The 14738-nt window shown below is 38.5% G+C and overlaps 1 protein-coding gene across 6 annotated transcripts in view; it reads left to right on the forward strand.

Annotated features, from left to right (window-relative positions):
• Nucleotides 1-438: 438 nt before the first annotated feature.
• Spock3 (sparc/osteonectin, cwcv and kazal-like domains proteoglycan 3) overlaps nucleotides 439-14738 on the forward strand; it is a 406102-nt gene continuing 391802 nt past the window's right edge. For 2 of the 6 annotated variants that reach the window (NM_001252620.1, NM_001252621.1), the window contains exons 1-2: nucleotides 671-740; nucleotides 1239-1427. In NM_001252620.1, the coding sequence (NP_001239549.1) occupies nucleotides 1239-1427 (189 nt within the window). In that variant the 5' untranslated portion in view covers nucleotides 671-740. Of the gene's footprint in view, nucleotides 637-670; nucleotides 741-783; nucleotides 968-1238; nucleotides 1428-14738 lie in introns of those variants that run through there. The other 4 variants (NM_023689.3, NM_001361918.1, XM_006509517.3 and 1 more) reach the window with 3 other exon arrangements.

The raw sequence follows: 14738 nt of genomic DNA on the forward strand, positions 1-14738 counted from the left end.
TTACATACCCTGCTCAATTAACCTGCTTTCTGTAAGTACAAGGAAAAGAATTTCTTCACTGGGCTCTGCACAGGGTGTGAGAATAGATTTGGGCAGGCAAATGTTTTTGTTATCAGTGGAAGTTCGAAGTACATCCTAGCTAGGGCCTCAAAGCTGTTTGCTTATATTCAGAAGACTGACATAGGTGGCTTATTTATCTTTGCTTTAAGGACTGTAGCATACACCACAGTTATTGGAGGGATTTTAGAAAGGAAAAACGGGTTGTGTGCACTGAGCATGGCATGCTGGTGAAATCAAACACTTTGCCTGCCAAATCTAAAGAGAGTTTGGCTCTGAAATAATTCAGAAGTTCAGAGCATACATTTGCAGACAGTGAAGAGCTTCCCCAAGGCCTTATGGTGGTCTTTAGGAAGGAGGAGCTGAGTTCAGGTTCAGAGCAAAGTCTCACGGACTCTCACTCTGAGATGCATAAAGTTTTCTTCTGATCTATTTCCTTATAGCTGCCTGACCACCCTTGAAATTGAAAAACAGGAGTAGCAGAGAGGGAGATGCCTTGCTTCACCGGCATTCAATCCAAGAGAAGAGAGAATGAGCTGGTTGTGCCTGGAACATGAGAACCTTTTCTGGAGGCAAGAGGTTAGAAAGCAAGGGATTCCTAGGAGAGGAGCCTACTGCATCCTCTGGCTCCAGCCAGGCTTCGCATCCGGAACTTGCTGCAGCTGGGATTCAGGGAGAGGAAGGTGGGATAGGAGGAGGGGAGGAAGGAGGTGGGGGAGGGAGGGGTGAAGCGAGGGGAGCTGGCGAGGGATAGGCGCGGGGAGGGTGGGATGGGGGGAGCGCCGGGCGCAGGGAGCTGAGTGGACGGCTGAGACGGCGGCGCGTGCAGCAGCTCCAGCAAGAAGCGAGTTGCCAGAGCCGGGCTGCTTTTCCATCAGGAGCTGCGAGCTCCGTGCCCGCTCTCAACAAGGTGATGGGCCGGCAAGCGTTTTATCTGGCCGCTGGGACTCTAGCTGCTTGGGGCTTCCTCCCTTAGACCCCTTCTTCTTCTCCCTTGGGTCTGCGTGTGTGTGAGTGCCCTGGTTTGGGGGTGAAGCCTCCTGGAAGGGGACACCCCTGTCCCTGCTCGTCTCCCCTTCTCTCCAACCCGTCCTCGCTGATGCATGCCTTCCAGGGGCGCCCCCATCTTCGCACCCGGTCTCTGACATTGCTCCCTACCCGTGGTTGTGTCTCCTTCCCAGATGCTCAAGGTGTCAGCCTTATTGTGTGTGTGTGCAGCGGCTTGGTGCAGCCAGACTCTTGCAGCTGCCGCGGCGGTGGCTGTGGCCGGGGGGCGGTCGGACGGCGGTAATTTTCTGGACGAAAAACAATGGCTCACGACAATCTCTCAGTATGACAAGGAAGTCGGACAGTGGAACAAATTCCGAGACGTAAGTGATGCGCACCCATCTCCAGCCAAGCGCATTTAGCTCCAGAGCTGGCATTTGCTGTGGCCGCCAGAGGTGGGGAAGGGGCTCGGTTTTCTAAGGAACCCGGGTTGGGGCGAGTTGGGGTGCTAAAGCTTGTATCCTGTAACTGTAGAACTTAGCAGTCTCCACTCCCCCCCAGATAGCTTAAGTAGGAATTTGCTTGTTACATATGCTTCTGAGTTAGGTCACACCGGGTTTTCTCTCTTCCCCCTTTCCACCTCACCTTGCCCCAATTTTTCGCCCCCAAATGTTTGCAAAGTAGAGCTTCGACCTTCTCAACTTTTGAATGGTGTTTCTGGCACTAGTAAACACAGCAGGGTGCCTGTGCTGTTGCCTAGCTATAAAGTAACTAGGATCGATCTCCTTACTAATGGCCCATTAAGGAATTTGAGGGAGGAGATATAAAGATGTAACATTTATAAATGCCTGCTCTCTCAGGGTGGGAGGTTGTTTGGCAGCGTCAGTCTGCAGAAGTTGAAATGCTGCTGATTACGTAAAAACTGTTCATCAGATTCTATTTCTACATTCACTTACCCTGGAACACTTTGGTCTTGTGTGTACTGGGCTTATGGGGAGGAAATGGAGCAGCAATGAAAGAGTTAAACTGTAGACTCCCTTGGGAGTTTTCTCAAGAGCTCTTTAAAGGCGACCAGCTTTAGAGACTCCCACATTTATTTGCCTGGAGCCAATAGCCAGGACTAGTCACCCACACCTGATCTGAATAGAGTCCTATGAGAATATTTGCTGCTGTGCCCAGAGCCTTGAACTAGGCTGATGCCCCAGGAGAACATTCTGACCTCTGGATACCATCCCTACCTCACCCTGTGAAACCCAGGGGTTTGAGACCTGGCAGAGTGACTCATATTCCTTGTCTAGCCTTGTAATGACATTTGTGAGACTGCCTCTCTGATTCAATCACCAGTGCTTTCCGAGTCTGTGAGTGAACTTCTCCGATTAGCTCAGGTTCTCATGATTAGGAAAACAAATGGAGGCTTGCACTAATTCTCATCCTGGATGCATCATTCTCTTCTCCCATCATGTCCGTCTCTGTAAAGTAACTGGCGAGGGGAGTCTCACAGAGAGATCTCCTAGAAATGTGACTATGATTTCAGGGTAAATCTATATGATACTCAGCATGAATATACAGCATACGGAAATGATTGTGCCCATTCTTATCGCAGGACTCAGTTTTGGTTTATGAATGAAATGTGAACATCCCTATTTTTTGCTAAATGGATGTTCTTCACTCTTGTAAATGCAGAGCTCTCACGTACCTGCTGTAAGCTAACACTGATATTAAGTGCAGCCAGAAGTAAGCAAACAGATATTTTGTACCAGGAGAGAATTGCCATTTATCATACCCCTACTTGAGAAAAGAAATATTGAAAATGTTGGCAGTGTTTGAACAGTACTTCCAGTATTGACAGATATTTATTGAATAACTATTATCTTTTAAAAGGAATTTTAGGTATGGCTAACACATTTGAAATCGTGTCTGTCCCAGGGGTCTCTGGTTTTAGTTAAATTGATTTAATAGTAAGAGAAAGCAGTGGACTTTTGTTCAGCATGTGAGCATTTGAGGTGCAACAAGCTGTGATGCCTACTATAAATGTGAATCTTCTAGGACTCAGGCACCCAACTTCAATAGAAACAGAGTGTGTCGACCACATCATGCTCAGGGGGGGTTATGTGCTTTCCCTAGAAAAGTCCATCAAAAAATGTAAAGTCATATAGAAAATATATATAGATATAGATATATGCATTTTCACATATGTAACACATAAAATGTAACTGATTTACTAATAAAATTAAGTCATATTTTAGAGTAACCATGGTAGAAAAAGAGTTACATTTTATGCAGGCAGGGAGATAAGAGGAACTAGGATTACATTTTACCTTTCTATACCTGTTGCTCCTTGTTGAGAATGAAATGAAAACTGCCATTGTGGCTTCCATTCAGCACTCAGAGTGCATCTCATGCAACCTTGTGCAGACCACCTGAAAAGCTAGTGACTTCATTGCTTCTTTCCCCTGGGGCAGTTCATCTTTTACCAGTTTTATCAGTGCAAAGGGGACTAATATTTTAGACTCATTTTTGGTCCAAGCACATGGATTTGAAATGTGAATTCTGTCTTACAGAGTCTATCTCTAATGTTCCATTTGAGCTTCCTATCTAAAATGATCGGTTTCTGTGCTTACACGAGAGAAAGGCAAACAGAGACAAGGACATCGGAGACTCTTCTTATAAGCACAATGTAACTTAGGCAAATTCTCTCTATGCTTCTTTCATAAAAAGATAATTGACATAATTTGAAAAGATGATTCTTCTGCATAATTAATTATCAGAGGTAATTAGTAGTAGAATTAATTCTTATTTTCTTTTCTGTAAAGCCAATATTATTTTACAAGTAACCCTTGAAGGTTCATGTGTGCCCTCATTTGAATAACATTTTAGAACTTTATTGTATATATAATTATAATAGAATACCAAGACACTAACTTCTCTATTTTACATTATATGTGTGTGTGTGTGTGTGTGTGTGTGTGTGTGTGTGTGTGTAAACATAGGTTGTAGTAAATCTTTAAAGATGAAGAACAGAACACCCCTGGTAACAATTTCCTCAGTAAAAATCAAGGGAAAGAATGAAACTAAAGGAAAGATGATCATGAGTATTACTAATAAAGGAAAAACTTTGAATATTTTTGGCTAATTTACACTATTGATTTGCATGAGACCTTTTATTTTGTTGTATTCCTTGCCTTTTTAACCTATACAAATACAATCTTATAACACAGGAAACTTATTTCTTTAAAGATCACTTAGAGTAAAATTCTAGCAGACTCTTCAATTCTCGTGTTTTAGGAAGAAAATTAAAGCTAAAATTCACCTAACATTTTAGCAGAAGTCAAGACTTAAAAATCACTAAATAAAACCGGTCTGGTATATCCAAGGTATGCTTATAGGAATTTAAAGTGAGATAAGGAGTCTCATGACTGCTGTGCAAGAAACCCAAGTTCAATCTTTTAACATACACAGACAGACAGAAAAAACAGACAGAGACACAGTCTCTCTCTCTCTCTCTCTCTCTCTCTCTCTCTCTCTCTCCCTCTCCCTCCCCCTCCCCCTCTCCCTCTCCCTCTCCCTCTCCCTCTCCCTCTCTCTCTCTCTCTCTCTCTCTCTCTCTCTCTCTCACACACACACACACACACACACACACAGAGGGAGGGAGAGAAATGGGGAAGGATAGAGCGAGATACACACATGAAGGTTGTGGAGGGCAATAGAGGGGGAGGAGAATTCAAATTAGTTAAAGTTTAAAAACATAATAAAAACTCCAACTCTCCTTTCAATACAGCATGTTTTGTAGCCATACCAGATTTGTTTTTAAGCACTGTTGGGTTGTAATATTAATTACACATGTTTCCTCAGTAGAAGAATTTAGGCGATATCATTGCTTTTTCCAAGAGCTGGACCTGAAAGTAATCTCCTGTCTCACCCTTTCATATATATTGAGACAATAAAGAGGAAACTAAGTCATTAACTCAAATGGCTCACATAAAATACATTTCCCTGTTTTATGTCCCATAAGTTCAATTAAAACACACCCTTACCCTGTGAAAAGTGAGTAAAGAATTTGTAAACCAATGAAGAACTCAGGAATACGTAATGTAATACTGTCATCAAGCTTTTAAATTGTTGATATCGCTGAAATACCTGTGTTAATTAAAACTGACAGCAAAGAGAAAAGAAGAGCGATCCTTAGGTAGTGTTCATTGGACGGAGTAAATAAAAGCATACGAAAAGAAATTCATATGGTTGTGATAGCTCTAGTACACCATAGGAGAAAGTCAAGATTTATTCAGTCTTCAATGGGAGGGGAGGCCCTTGGTACTGTGAAGGTTCTATGCCCCTGTAGAGGGGAATGCCAAGGCCAGGAAGCATGAGTTGGTGGTTGGGGAGCAGGGGGAAGGAGGAGGGGATAGGGGATTTTTAGAGGGGAAATCAGGAAAGGGAATAACGTTTGAAGTGTAAATAAAGAAAATATCTAATTACAAAAAGAAAAAAGATTTAGTCAGAATTAAATTTACGTTTCAAAAATCACATGGATCTCACTTTTAACTTTTTTCAAGAAATGATTACCATTGATGCTGTAAAAAGTTGACAATCAAGTTTTGGTTTATAAGTACTACTTAAATAATTGTTAATGCTCACTGGCAATAAAAAAATCTTCAACTTAAATTTAAGAATTTAGCCTGCAACTAAAGGACATGTGCAAATCTCTAAAAATATAACACACATGGTAAAGCATTTTTTGTTCTGGTGACACCATGTCTTTAGCCCAAAGGGCTCAAGTGTCTCTGAGGCTTATCAGTGATAATTTTATTTCATCAAAATGTAGCTGAATAGGGTTTTTGAGGAGTGAGTAAACCTTCCTTACCTTCTATTTTTCTTTCAATCCACTTTTTTATCTGAGCTGAGGTTCTTGAATATATGGATCATTGAAGACATGATGGTTCACAATACGGAGTCATATATATGTATGTGTATATGTGTATGTATACATATACACATACACATACACATATACATATACATAATGTACATATATTCTTTCAGTTGTCTGTAGCTTTCAGGTTAGGTTGGCAGTCTTGTGGTCTTCAGTATCGAATATAACTTTAGCATATTGTTGGGCTCCTCACTGATGCTACCTTGTGGTTAGTAGCTGAGTTCTACTATTTTTCTTTGCAATAGTATGTAACCCAGATAAAATTAGGGAGCATTAAAAATTGTTAACAATGTGGATATGTTTACATAGTCAATGGTTAGTGTCTGTATAGAAATACCATCCCAATAATTAATATCATAGTTACTTTTCTATTGCTGTGATAGATACCTTGACCAAGAAACTTATAAAAGGAAGTGTTTAACTCACTCATGGTTTTCAAGCACTGTTGGTGCTCATGGTTCCAGAATGTTGGAGTCATGGCCATCATGCCAGGAGCATGTTAGCAGGCATGGTACTGGAGCAATGGCTGAACATATATCTAGACCTACAAGCAGGAAACAGATACAGAGCTTCCTGGTAATAGCATTTGAAATGACATTTGAAACTTCTAATCCCATCCACATTGATATGCCTCCTCCAACAAGGATCATTTTCTAATCCTTTGAAAATGGTTTCACCGACTGGGAAACAATATTTTAAATGTATAATCCTAAGGTAGATATTCTCATTCAAACCACCACAGGATATGTCTAACACAAATGCAAATGTTGACAACTGTGTGCCTGTGTCTATGGGGCATAAATGACTGAGTGAGTTGTATGTGTGTGTGACTCTGTGTGTGTGTGTGTGTGTGTGTGTGTGTGTGTGTGTGTATGTGTGAACTCAGTTTCCAGATATATAATCCAGGTTCCAACAGATGTTAAATGTGTGCTGTGCTACTGAGTTTTTTCACCCCCATTACTTATATCTTATCATAGTCAAGATCATAGTTTTCCCTTGAGAAGACTGTTAATTTCTTACATTTTCATTAGTGTGTTCTTTTTATCATTTTACTTTGATGATAATGACACTATTTAGTTCTCACAAGCTGTTTTACCATTGCATACACATCTGCAGGTCAAACTACATGAGGGGGGCGTGTATAGAGTGAATTCATGTTAATATGGGTCTAGTATTCATGTTGTTTAAATCAGAAAGAGATTTAATCTGTAAAAAAATCAATAAACTTTTCAAAGGACTCAATAGAGTCACATGGCTATTTGAGGGCCAATAAATCACAGAGGCAGTGAGGACTCATTCTTTTCAGTACCTAACTCCAGTTACTTGAATCCTAGTTGGGCCACAGGTCTGTTAACACCTTCATATCCCTGTTCTTCCCTTGGACTCCACTATCACTCTGCACTTGCCAGTAGGGATTTAGGGTTGATGTTTCTCAGATCCAGTATCAGAGCATAAAGGAAACAAGCTAGAGAGTATTTCTGGACTTACCAAATTCTGGAATTGGCATAATGTGAGTCTCTCTGTTGAGAAATCTTCTTTGCTGGTGACCATTTAGTTAATATCTGTCCTGAACTCATCCTTGTAGACATATTGTGAAGCAAAAATTACATTTTACTCTCTATTAACTTCTAGTTATTTCAAAATTATGTATATGAGATATTATTTCTCCTTTGTATATAATTATTTTGAATGTATGAATATATTGTATATATGTGTTTAAATTGCAATGTATTGTTATATTAATATGTACATATATATGCAGCATTTTATGTGTACATATCTTTGAAAAGGTACAGACAACATATAAAAATCAATGCCATCATTGGAATACATATCTATGCATACACATCATATGCATTATACATATTATATATAACATGGTTCATAGAGAGTGTATAACCCTTCTCAGATGATTTACATGCATGTTAGAATTTCTTCTTTTTCTTTTTTTTAATTAATTTTTTTACACTACACATTTTATTTCCCCACTCCTCCGATCCACCCTTTGACTGTTCCACATCCCATACCTCCTCCCCACCCTGCTGTCTCCTTGTTGATGTCCCTTCCCACCCGACCTGACCTCTAAACTCCCTGGGGCCTCCAGTCTCTTGAGGTGCATCATCCCTGAATGAATACAGACCCAGAAGTCCTCTACTGTATTTGTATAGGGGGCCTTGTATGAGCTGGTGTATACTGTGTGTTTGGTGGTCCAGTGTTTGAAAGATATCGGGCAGGTCCAGATTAATTGAGACTGCTGGTCTTCCTTCAGGATCTCCCTTCTCCTTAGCTTCTTTTAGCCTTCCCTAATTCAACAACAGGGATCAGATGCTTCTGTCCATTGGTTGGGAGCAAATATTGACTCTTTCAGCTACCTGCTGGGTCTTACGGAAGGAAGTCATAATAGGTCCATTTTTTTTTTTTTTTTTTTTTTTTTTTTTGTGAGCACTTCATAGCCTAAGCAGTAGTAGTGTCAGGCCTTGGGACCTCCCCTTGAGCTGGATCCCACTTTGGGCCTGTGGCTGGACCTTCTTTTTTTCAGGGTCCTCTCCATTTTCATCTCTGTAATTCTTTCAGCCAGGAACAATTATGGGTCACAAATGTGACTGTGGGATGGCAACCCCATCCCTCACTTTATTCCTTAATGCTGCTTAGGTAGAAATGATCTCATTTGCTGTTACCTGTGTGGCCACAGTACAGTTTTCTCACAGGAAGTAGGCTTCTTAAACTTATGAGCTATTTATTTAAACAGGGCATTCTTCTCTGCCAGAAACCTTTTTATTTTCAACTTGAACAATATGACTATGAGTTGAATGCTTTTAGATCTCATGAATCTGACTCAGAGTGACATTTTATGTTCTTATTCAATTTTCATTTTGGTGATTTCATGATCTGGGTCAAAATTGTATTTTATTTTATGTACTTACTTCTAAAGGATGATCTTTGAGTCTTCAGGATACATATCCTAGATCCTCAAGCTCTTGGAGTCTTTAGATGTCTTTACTTGTTTGTGAAAAACTTTTCATCTTTTCTGCTCTTAATGTTTTCTATTTTTACAATTTATGTAGGTTGTTGGACTATGAAATTCTTATTGCTCAAGGTCAGAGTCCTTACCCTGGCCTACAGTTCTCCTACAATCAGGACAATAACTCTACCAGACTTATTAGAAAGAATATTATAGTCGTGTGCATTATATTTAGCTCTACATTGACAAGTAGAAAGCCTTTAAGTATTGCCTCTTTTAATGGATATATTTTATCAGACAGATTCATTTCTGTCTACCCAAGAATTGTTCATACAGTCAGAGGTTGTATGTCACTGCTTGAGTGACCTACACAAATGGGAGATTTTTGTCTAGCAAGGACTCACAAGAGTTCCACGAAAAGAAACTTCTTCATGTATTGACCTAAGAGTGTTCACACATCACTTTTGCTTGTACAGCTTTAATCCTAATTTATTTACATGGCAACATTTAGGTACTTGGGTGACAAGGAAGTTTAAATTTTCCACTGGAGAAAGGCTAACATTAAGAACATGGTTGCAATATTTACAGGAAGTATCTGTGTCTACAGTATTCAGTCATTCCCTAATAAGTAGCATTGTGAATCCCTTTTGATACTCACTCTTGTCCCTATTGATAATGAGTTTTACTGCTGCCTGTAAGCTGTGTTACTTTCAGTTTTTTTTTCCATCATAATTCTACACCATTGTTTCTCTATTCTCTTATCAATGGAGAATAGGATAAGGAGTTTTGCTTGGGTCAAGACTGAAACACTTATTATCCAAGACTGTAGGTTTAGGAATCTGGTGGCAGTCACTAGACTGTTAGCTTCTAGGGGGCCTGCTGATGGTCAGAATCAGTTAAGAACATCCAATAGGATGCTAGAAGGAGGAGGATGATCAATTTTGTTTTCCTGTATAGACATCATTTAGCTTGTTTTCTGAGAAGTCTTTTTCAGCTACAACTATTTGGTAACAAGCCTAGAATGTCTTTTGTGGGGCATTGATGATTATTGGTAGATTGGTAGGTTTTGATTTTTTTTTTATTTATTAGGCATTTTCTTCATTTACATTTCCAATGCTATCCCAAACGTCCCCTATACCCTCCCCCTCCCCTTCCCACCCACTCCTACTTCTTGAGGCCCTGGTGTTCCCCTGTACTGAGGCATATAAAGTTTGCAAGACCAATAGGCCTCTCTTTCCACTGATGGCAGACTAGGCCATCTTCTGATACATATGCATCTAGAGACACCAGCTTCGGGGGTACTGGTTAGTTCATATTTTTGATCCACCTATAGGGTTGCAGACCCCTTTAGCTCCTTGGGTACTTTCTCTAGCTCCTCCATTTTTTTCTTGTTTGTTTGTTTTGGAGAAATTTATAATTTAACTCTAATACCATTAGTTAAAAGACAAAATGCTCTATTGCATCCAGATACTGTTTGGTTTGATGGAGAAACAAAGAAATACCACTAATAACAGAGAACTTTCTCCTGAATAACACTAGCAATCATGTCCCTGTCCAGTTCAAGTAGCTCTTAGTCTTTGAAGCTAAGGACACTCTTTTGAGCACTAGTCTTTCCTGGGCAGTTCAGAGGAAGAAACAGCAGCCTGATTTGTCAGACCCTGCTGTGCAGACCTTTCACTTTGTCTTTTGTTATTTAACATAAGGAGATGACCCACACCTTGGAAGTGTGCTGAGACTCTCACTTCAGAAATACAATATTTGTTAGTTCAGTAAAATTACTTAATGAATAAAAATAACCTTTAATATTTGTATGAGGTATAAGGACAATTATAGAAAATTCAAACTTCTGTATTTATAACTTTCGTATTAGAAAAATATTATTTTAAATGTGCTATTTCGATATGAAAATGAAAAAATTAAATAACTACCTATTGAAGCAGTCCATAATATTATTTTGTCTTAGCTTTTAGCATTTGCTACATTGCTTTGTTGACTTTAGAAGAAATATTATACTCTATACTACATAGATGAATTATATGTAACATCTAGATATATTTATAAGTAAGATAAAATGGCAAGTGGTGTAAATGTTAACTGCCTATTTGTCAATAGCATGTGGAGTGCTTTTATATGCATTAATATTATGCTGGTACACTGACTTAATTGTATATGATTCCAATTAATAAAATACCACATCCATTTTCTAAACACAACAGACAAAGTAAACTATATTTGAATTTTTTCAGAATATTTTTTAGTGAAGTGTTGCAATTTATGTATTTATTTGCTGAAAATTCTAAGCAAATTAAACAATTATAGTAATATAAAATATACTCATTATTTTATGCAATAGAGATATTTGGGTATAACTATAAATAAATATAAATATATAAAAATACAAAAATTTAAATACATTATAAAAACTTTTATCAATGAAAAGAGTGGAAATGAACCTGGAGACTTAGAATTCATAGAAAAAAATGTAAGTTTATTTGTGTATTTGGGGATTGGAAGGTTACTGTGAGTTCAACAGGTATTGGGTAAAAAATGAGACCATTGTTAGAAAGCCATTTGATACAATTAATGGCAGTCAACTATTATCAAATGACTTCAGGTAAAGTAGATGCATGCTTGTCTGAAGTTTACATGTAAATAGAGTATTCAGAGTTTTATTGAACAAGGGCAGCAGTGTGATTATTCAAAATATCAAAAGAGGTAATTAGTAAAAACACAAGAAAATTAATACAGATTCTTTCTTGACTAGACACTGATAGCAGTCTCATCACGGGAAGCCACCATGTTGTGTGTGCTTTGTTTTCCTAATTCTAATGATAAGACAAAAGACAAGAGAGCGTCAGAAGATACTTTGGAAACCCCAGGAAAAAGTACATTAGGTTGAACTAATAATAATAATGATGATAATAATAACTTCTCAGTTACCTGTCTTTCAACCACATCTCTACTGACGACAACTTCTGCATAAAAAATTGCACAGGTACACATGTACAATTTTCCCATTGGGTAGGTGAGAAAATGAGCAATAAGACATGTGATCTAGTGAACTTCATTCAGTGAAGTTTATCTCTAGTACTGATAATTCTGAGCTTCAGAAGGAGTAAAATCCTGATAAAACTATCACAACCCAAAACTGTAGTATGTCAAAATGTGTTTACACACAAATTTTACGGAAAGTCATAGCTTAACTGATTTTGTTCACTGGAGAGAATTGATTGTTTTTCCAGGGAATCACATGGCTCTTGAGAGCTGTGGCTTACTGCTGCTGCCCAGGGCAAGATAAAGTATCATACAGTGTATACTATGAGTCTGTTCAAAGATCAAAGTTCTGATCGCACTGTATATGATGTTTCACAGCATCCTGAATCTGGAAAAGTATCATGACGCTTACAAAATGGCTTATACTGGCATTTGGGATCAAAAGTTCTTGTCCTCAAATGCAGGAGCAATCATGTTTCTTTTCCTACAATTGCTATTCTGTCCATATATTACAGAGTGGGACTTTTGGGGACTTTTGGACATATAATGTAGTTCAGTATAGTCTTTTATATACACACTATATTTCAGTGGCAATTGCCGTTAAAATATAATATTTATTATGTTGTGGTTTGTGTACATTTCAAGTGGTATTTTTCATTCTGGTACACATAACTTCAATAACTCCGTATTCTTTAAACTTCAAATTCTATATCCGCTGAAAGATAGAAGTATCTTACCCACCCCTGGTAACCACTATCCTACTTCCTACTTTATTTTACTACATATTCTATGTAAAAGAAATCATACCGGAAGAGTCCTTCTGTAACTGCTTAATTCCCCTTTAACCTTCAAGTTTAAATATGTTTAAATATGGTGTAGCATGTTACATATTTATTTTGTTCATTTGGGTATATGTGCATGTTCACATTTCTTTGTGTACAAATTAAAACCCATGTGTGCCCTTGTTTGTGGGAATGCATAAACACTTTGCCTGTGAATGTGGAGGTCAAAAGCTAACAAAGGGTGTTCTCCTCATATTCTATCCAGCTTTTTTTTTTTTTTTTTGAAGTAGATTTTCTAAGAACCTGGTAATAGTAGCTGATCAGAAAAACCTAGGTATCCTCCTGTCTCCACATCCCCAGTGCTGGTATTACATGTGTATCCCAGCACACACACACCCTAAGTGTTGGGGATTAAATGTAAGTGTTCATGTTTGCTCACCAAACATCTTCCTGGCTAAGCTATTTCCCCATCTCTGATTTATGTCTGTCCTGAGAGGTAATGATATTCCATTTTATATACATACTGACTTGGTTTTTTTATATGCAATTAGCTGTGTGTAAGTCATAAGAACTATTGCTATCATCATTATGGATATGCAAAAATACTGGTATTCTACTCTCACTCACTTATTTATGGAGTCCTATACTACGTGGTGCTTTTATTTTCCCTTATTTTATTTTAAAAGAATCACATTTATTTATGTGAGTGTTTGTACCAGGAAGTCCTAGTAACCCCCCTCCCTCATGGGTTTGTGTGTGTGTGTGTGTGTGTGTGTGTGTGTGTGTGTGTTTGTGTGTGTGTGTGCTTGTGTGTTGGGGGTGGACTAAAGGACACAGTGCAAAGGTCAGTTTTTTTCTTACCTTCTTACAGCTCATGGGTGTCAAAGTAAAACCCAGGCCTTTACATCCTGAGCCTCTTTTTGAGTTTTTGTAAGGAATTGCCATATTGTTCAACATACTTTATCATCTCATAGAATTGCTTTGCATTCCCACCAACAGTGCCCCAGATATCAGTTGCTTCTTCATTCATATGTACACTAAAACATTTTTCAATGTGATAGCAGACCTGATAATGATTTGAAGTTATCCCATCCTGAGGCTTTAATTTATATTGTTCTAAAGATTAGTGACTTCTGGCAATCTTTCCTATATTTGCTTGCCACTTCTCTATCATCAATAGAATTGGTTCTATTTAACTACTCTACCTGTGTTTTACATTTTATTTTTTTAATTACTTTTTTTTATTTTTACTTATATTTTTGCAATCCAGTCATTATCCCACTCCCTGTCTACCCTCCCACAGTTCTTCATCTCATTCCTCCTGTACCCCCCACCCCAACGGGTCTCCAAGAGAATTTCCACACCCCAACCCCCATCCCCATCCCTGTCAGACTTCCCACTTTCTGGGGCCTCAATTCTCTCTCCAGCATTAGGTGCATACCCTCCCACTGAGGCCACACCATGTAGTCCTCCACTGTATATGTGCCAGGGTTTTGGGCCAGTTGCCTGGTGGGTGGCTCAGTATCTGAGAGATCTCAGGGATCCAGGCTAGTTGAGACTGCTGGTCCTCCTAAGGTGTCACCCTCCTCAGCTTCTTCCAGCTTTGCCCTAATTCAACGACAGGGTTTCTGACTTCTTGTTTAAATTAGGCAATTTGAAGTTTGTTTAGTAGAATCCTTTTTTTTTTTTTAACTTATTACAAAGATGCATTGAATGAATCCACTTTACAACTAAGGAAACAGAGTTTCAATAGTTTATCATCCTCTTCGGGACTAGGGATATTTAAACCTGCTCTTTACAATTCATTTATGTTTCCTATTTAGCATTAATTTAGAATTTTAAATAAGTCACAACAAATAGATGATACTTTTTTTTTTGTCTTTTAAATGTCTCCACTGAATGTTTTCTTGTTAACTTGATTGATATGCAGAAAATAATTAGAAATTTTCTCCAGGTTTTAAGGTGCTTTCGATAAAGGGAGAGTGATAACATTGCTAGTTGATCAGTTTATCTTGCCATGGGAAAA

This window comes from Mus musculus, chromosome 8 (genome assembly GCF_000001635.26).
Source record: "Mus musculus strain C57BL/6J chromosome 8, GRCm38.p6 C57BL/6J".
Classification (NCBI taxonomy): domain Eukaryota; kingdom Metazoa; phylum Chordata; class Mammalia; order Rodentia; family Muridae; genus Mus; species Mus musculus.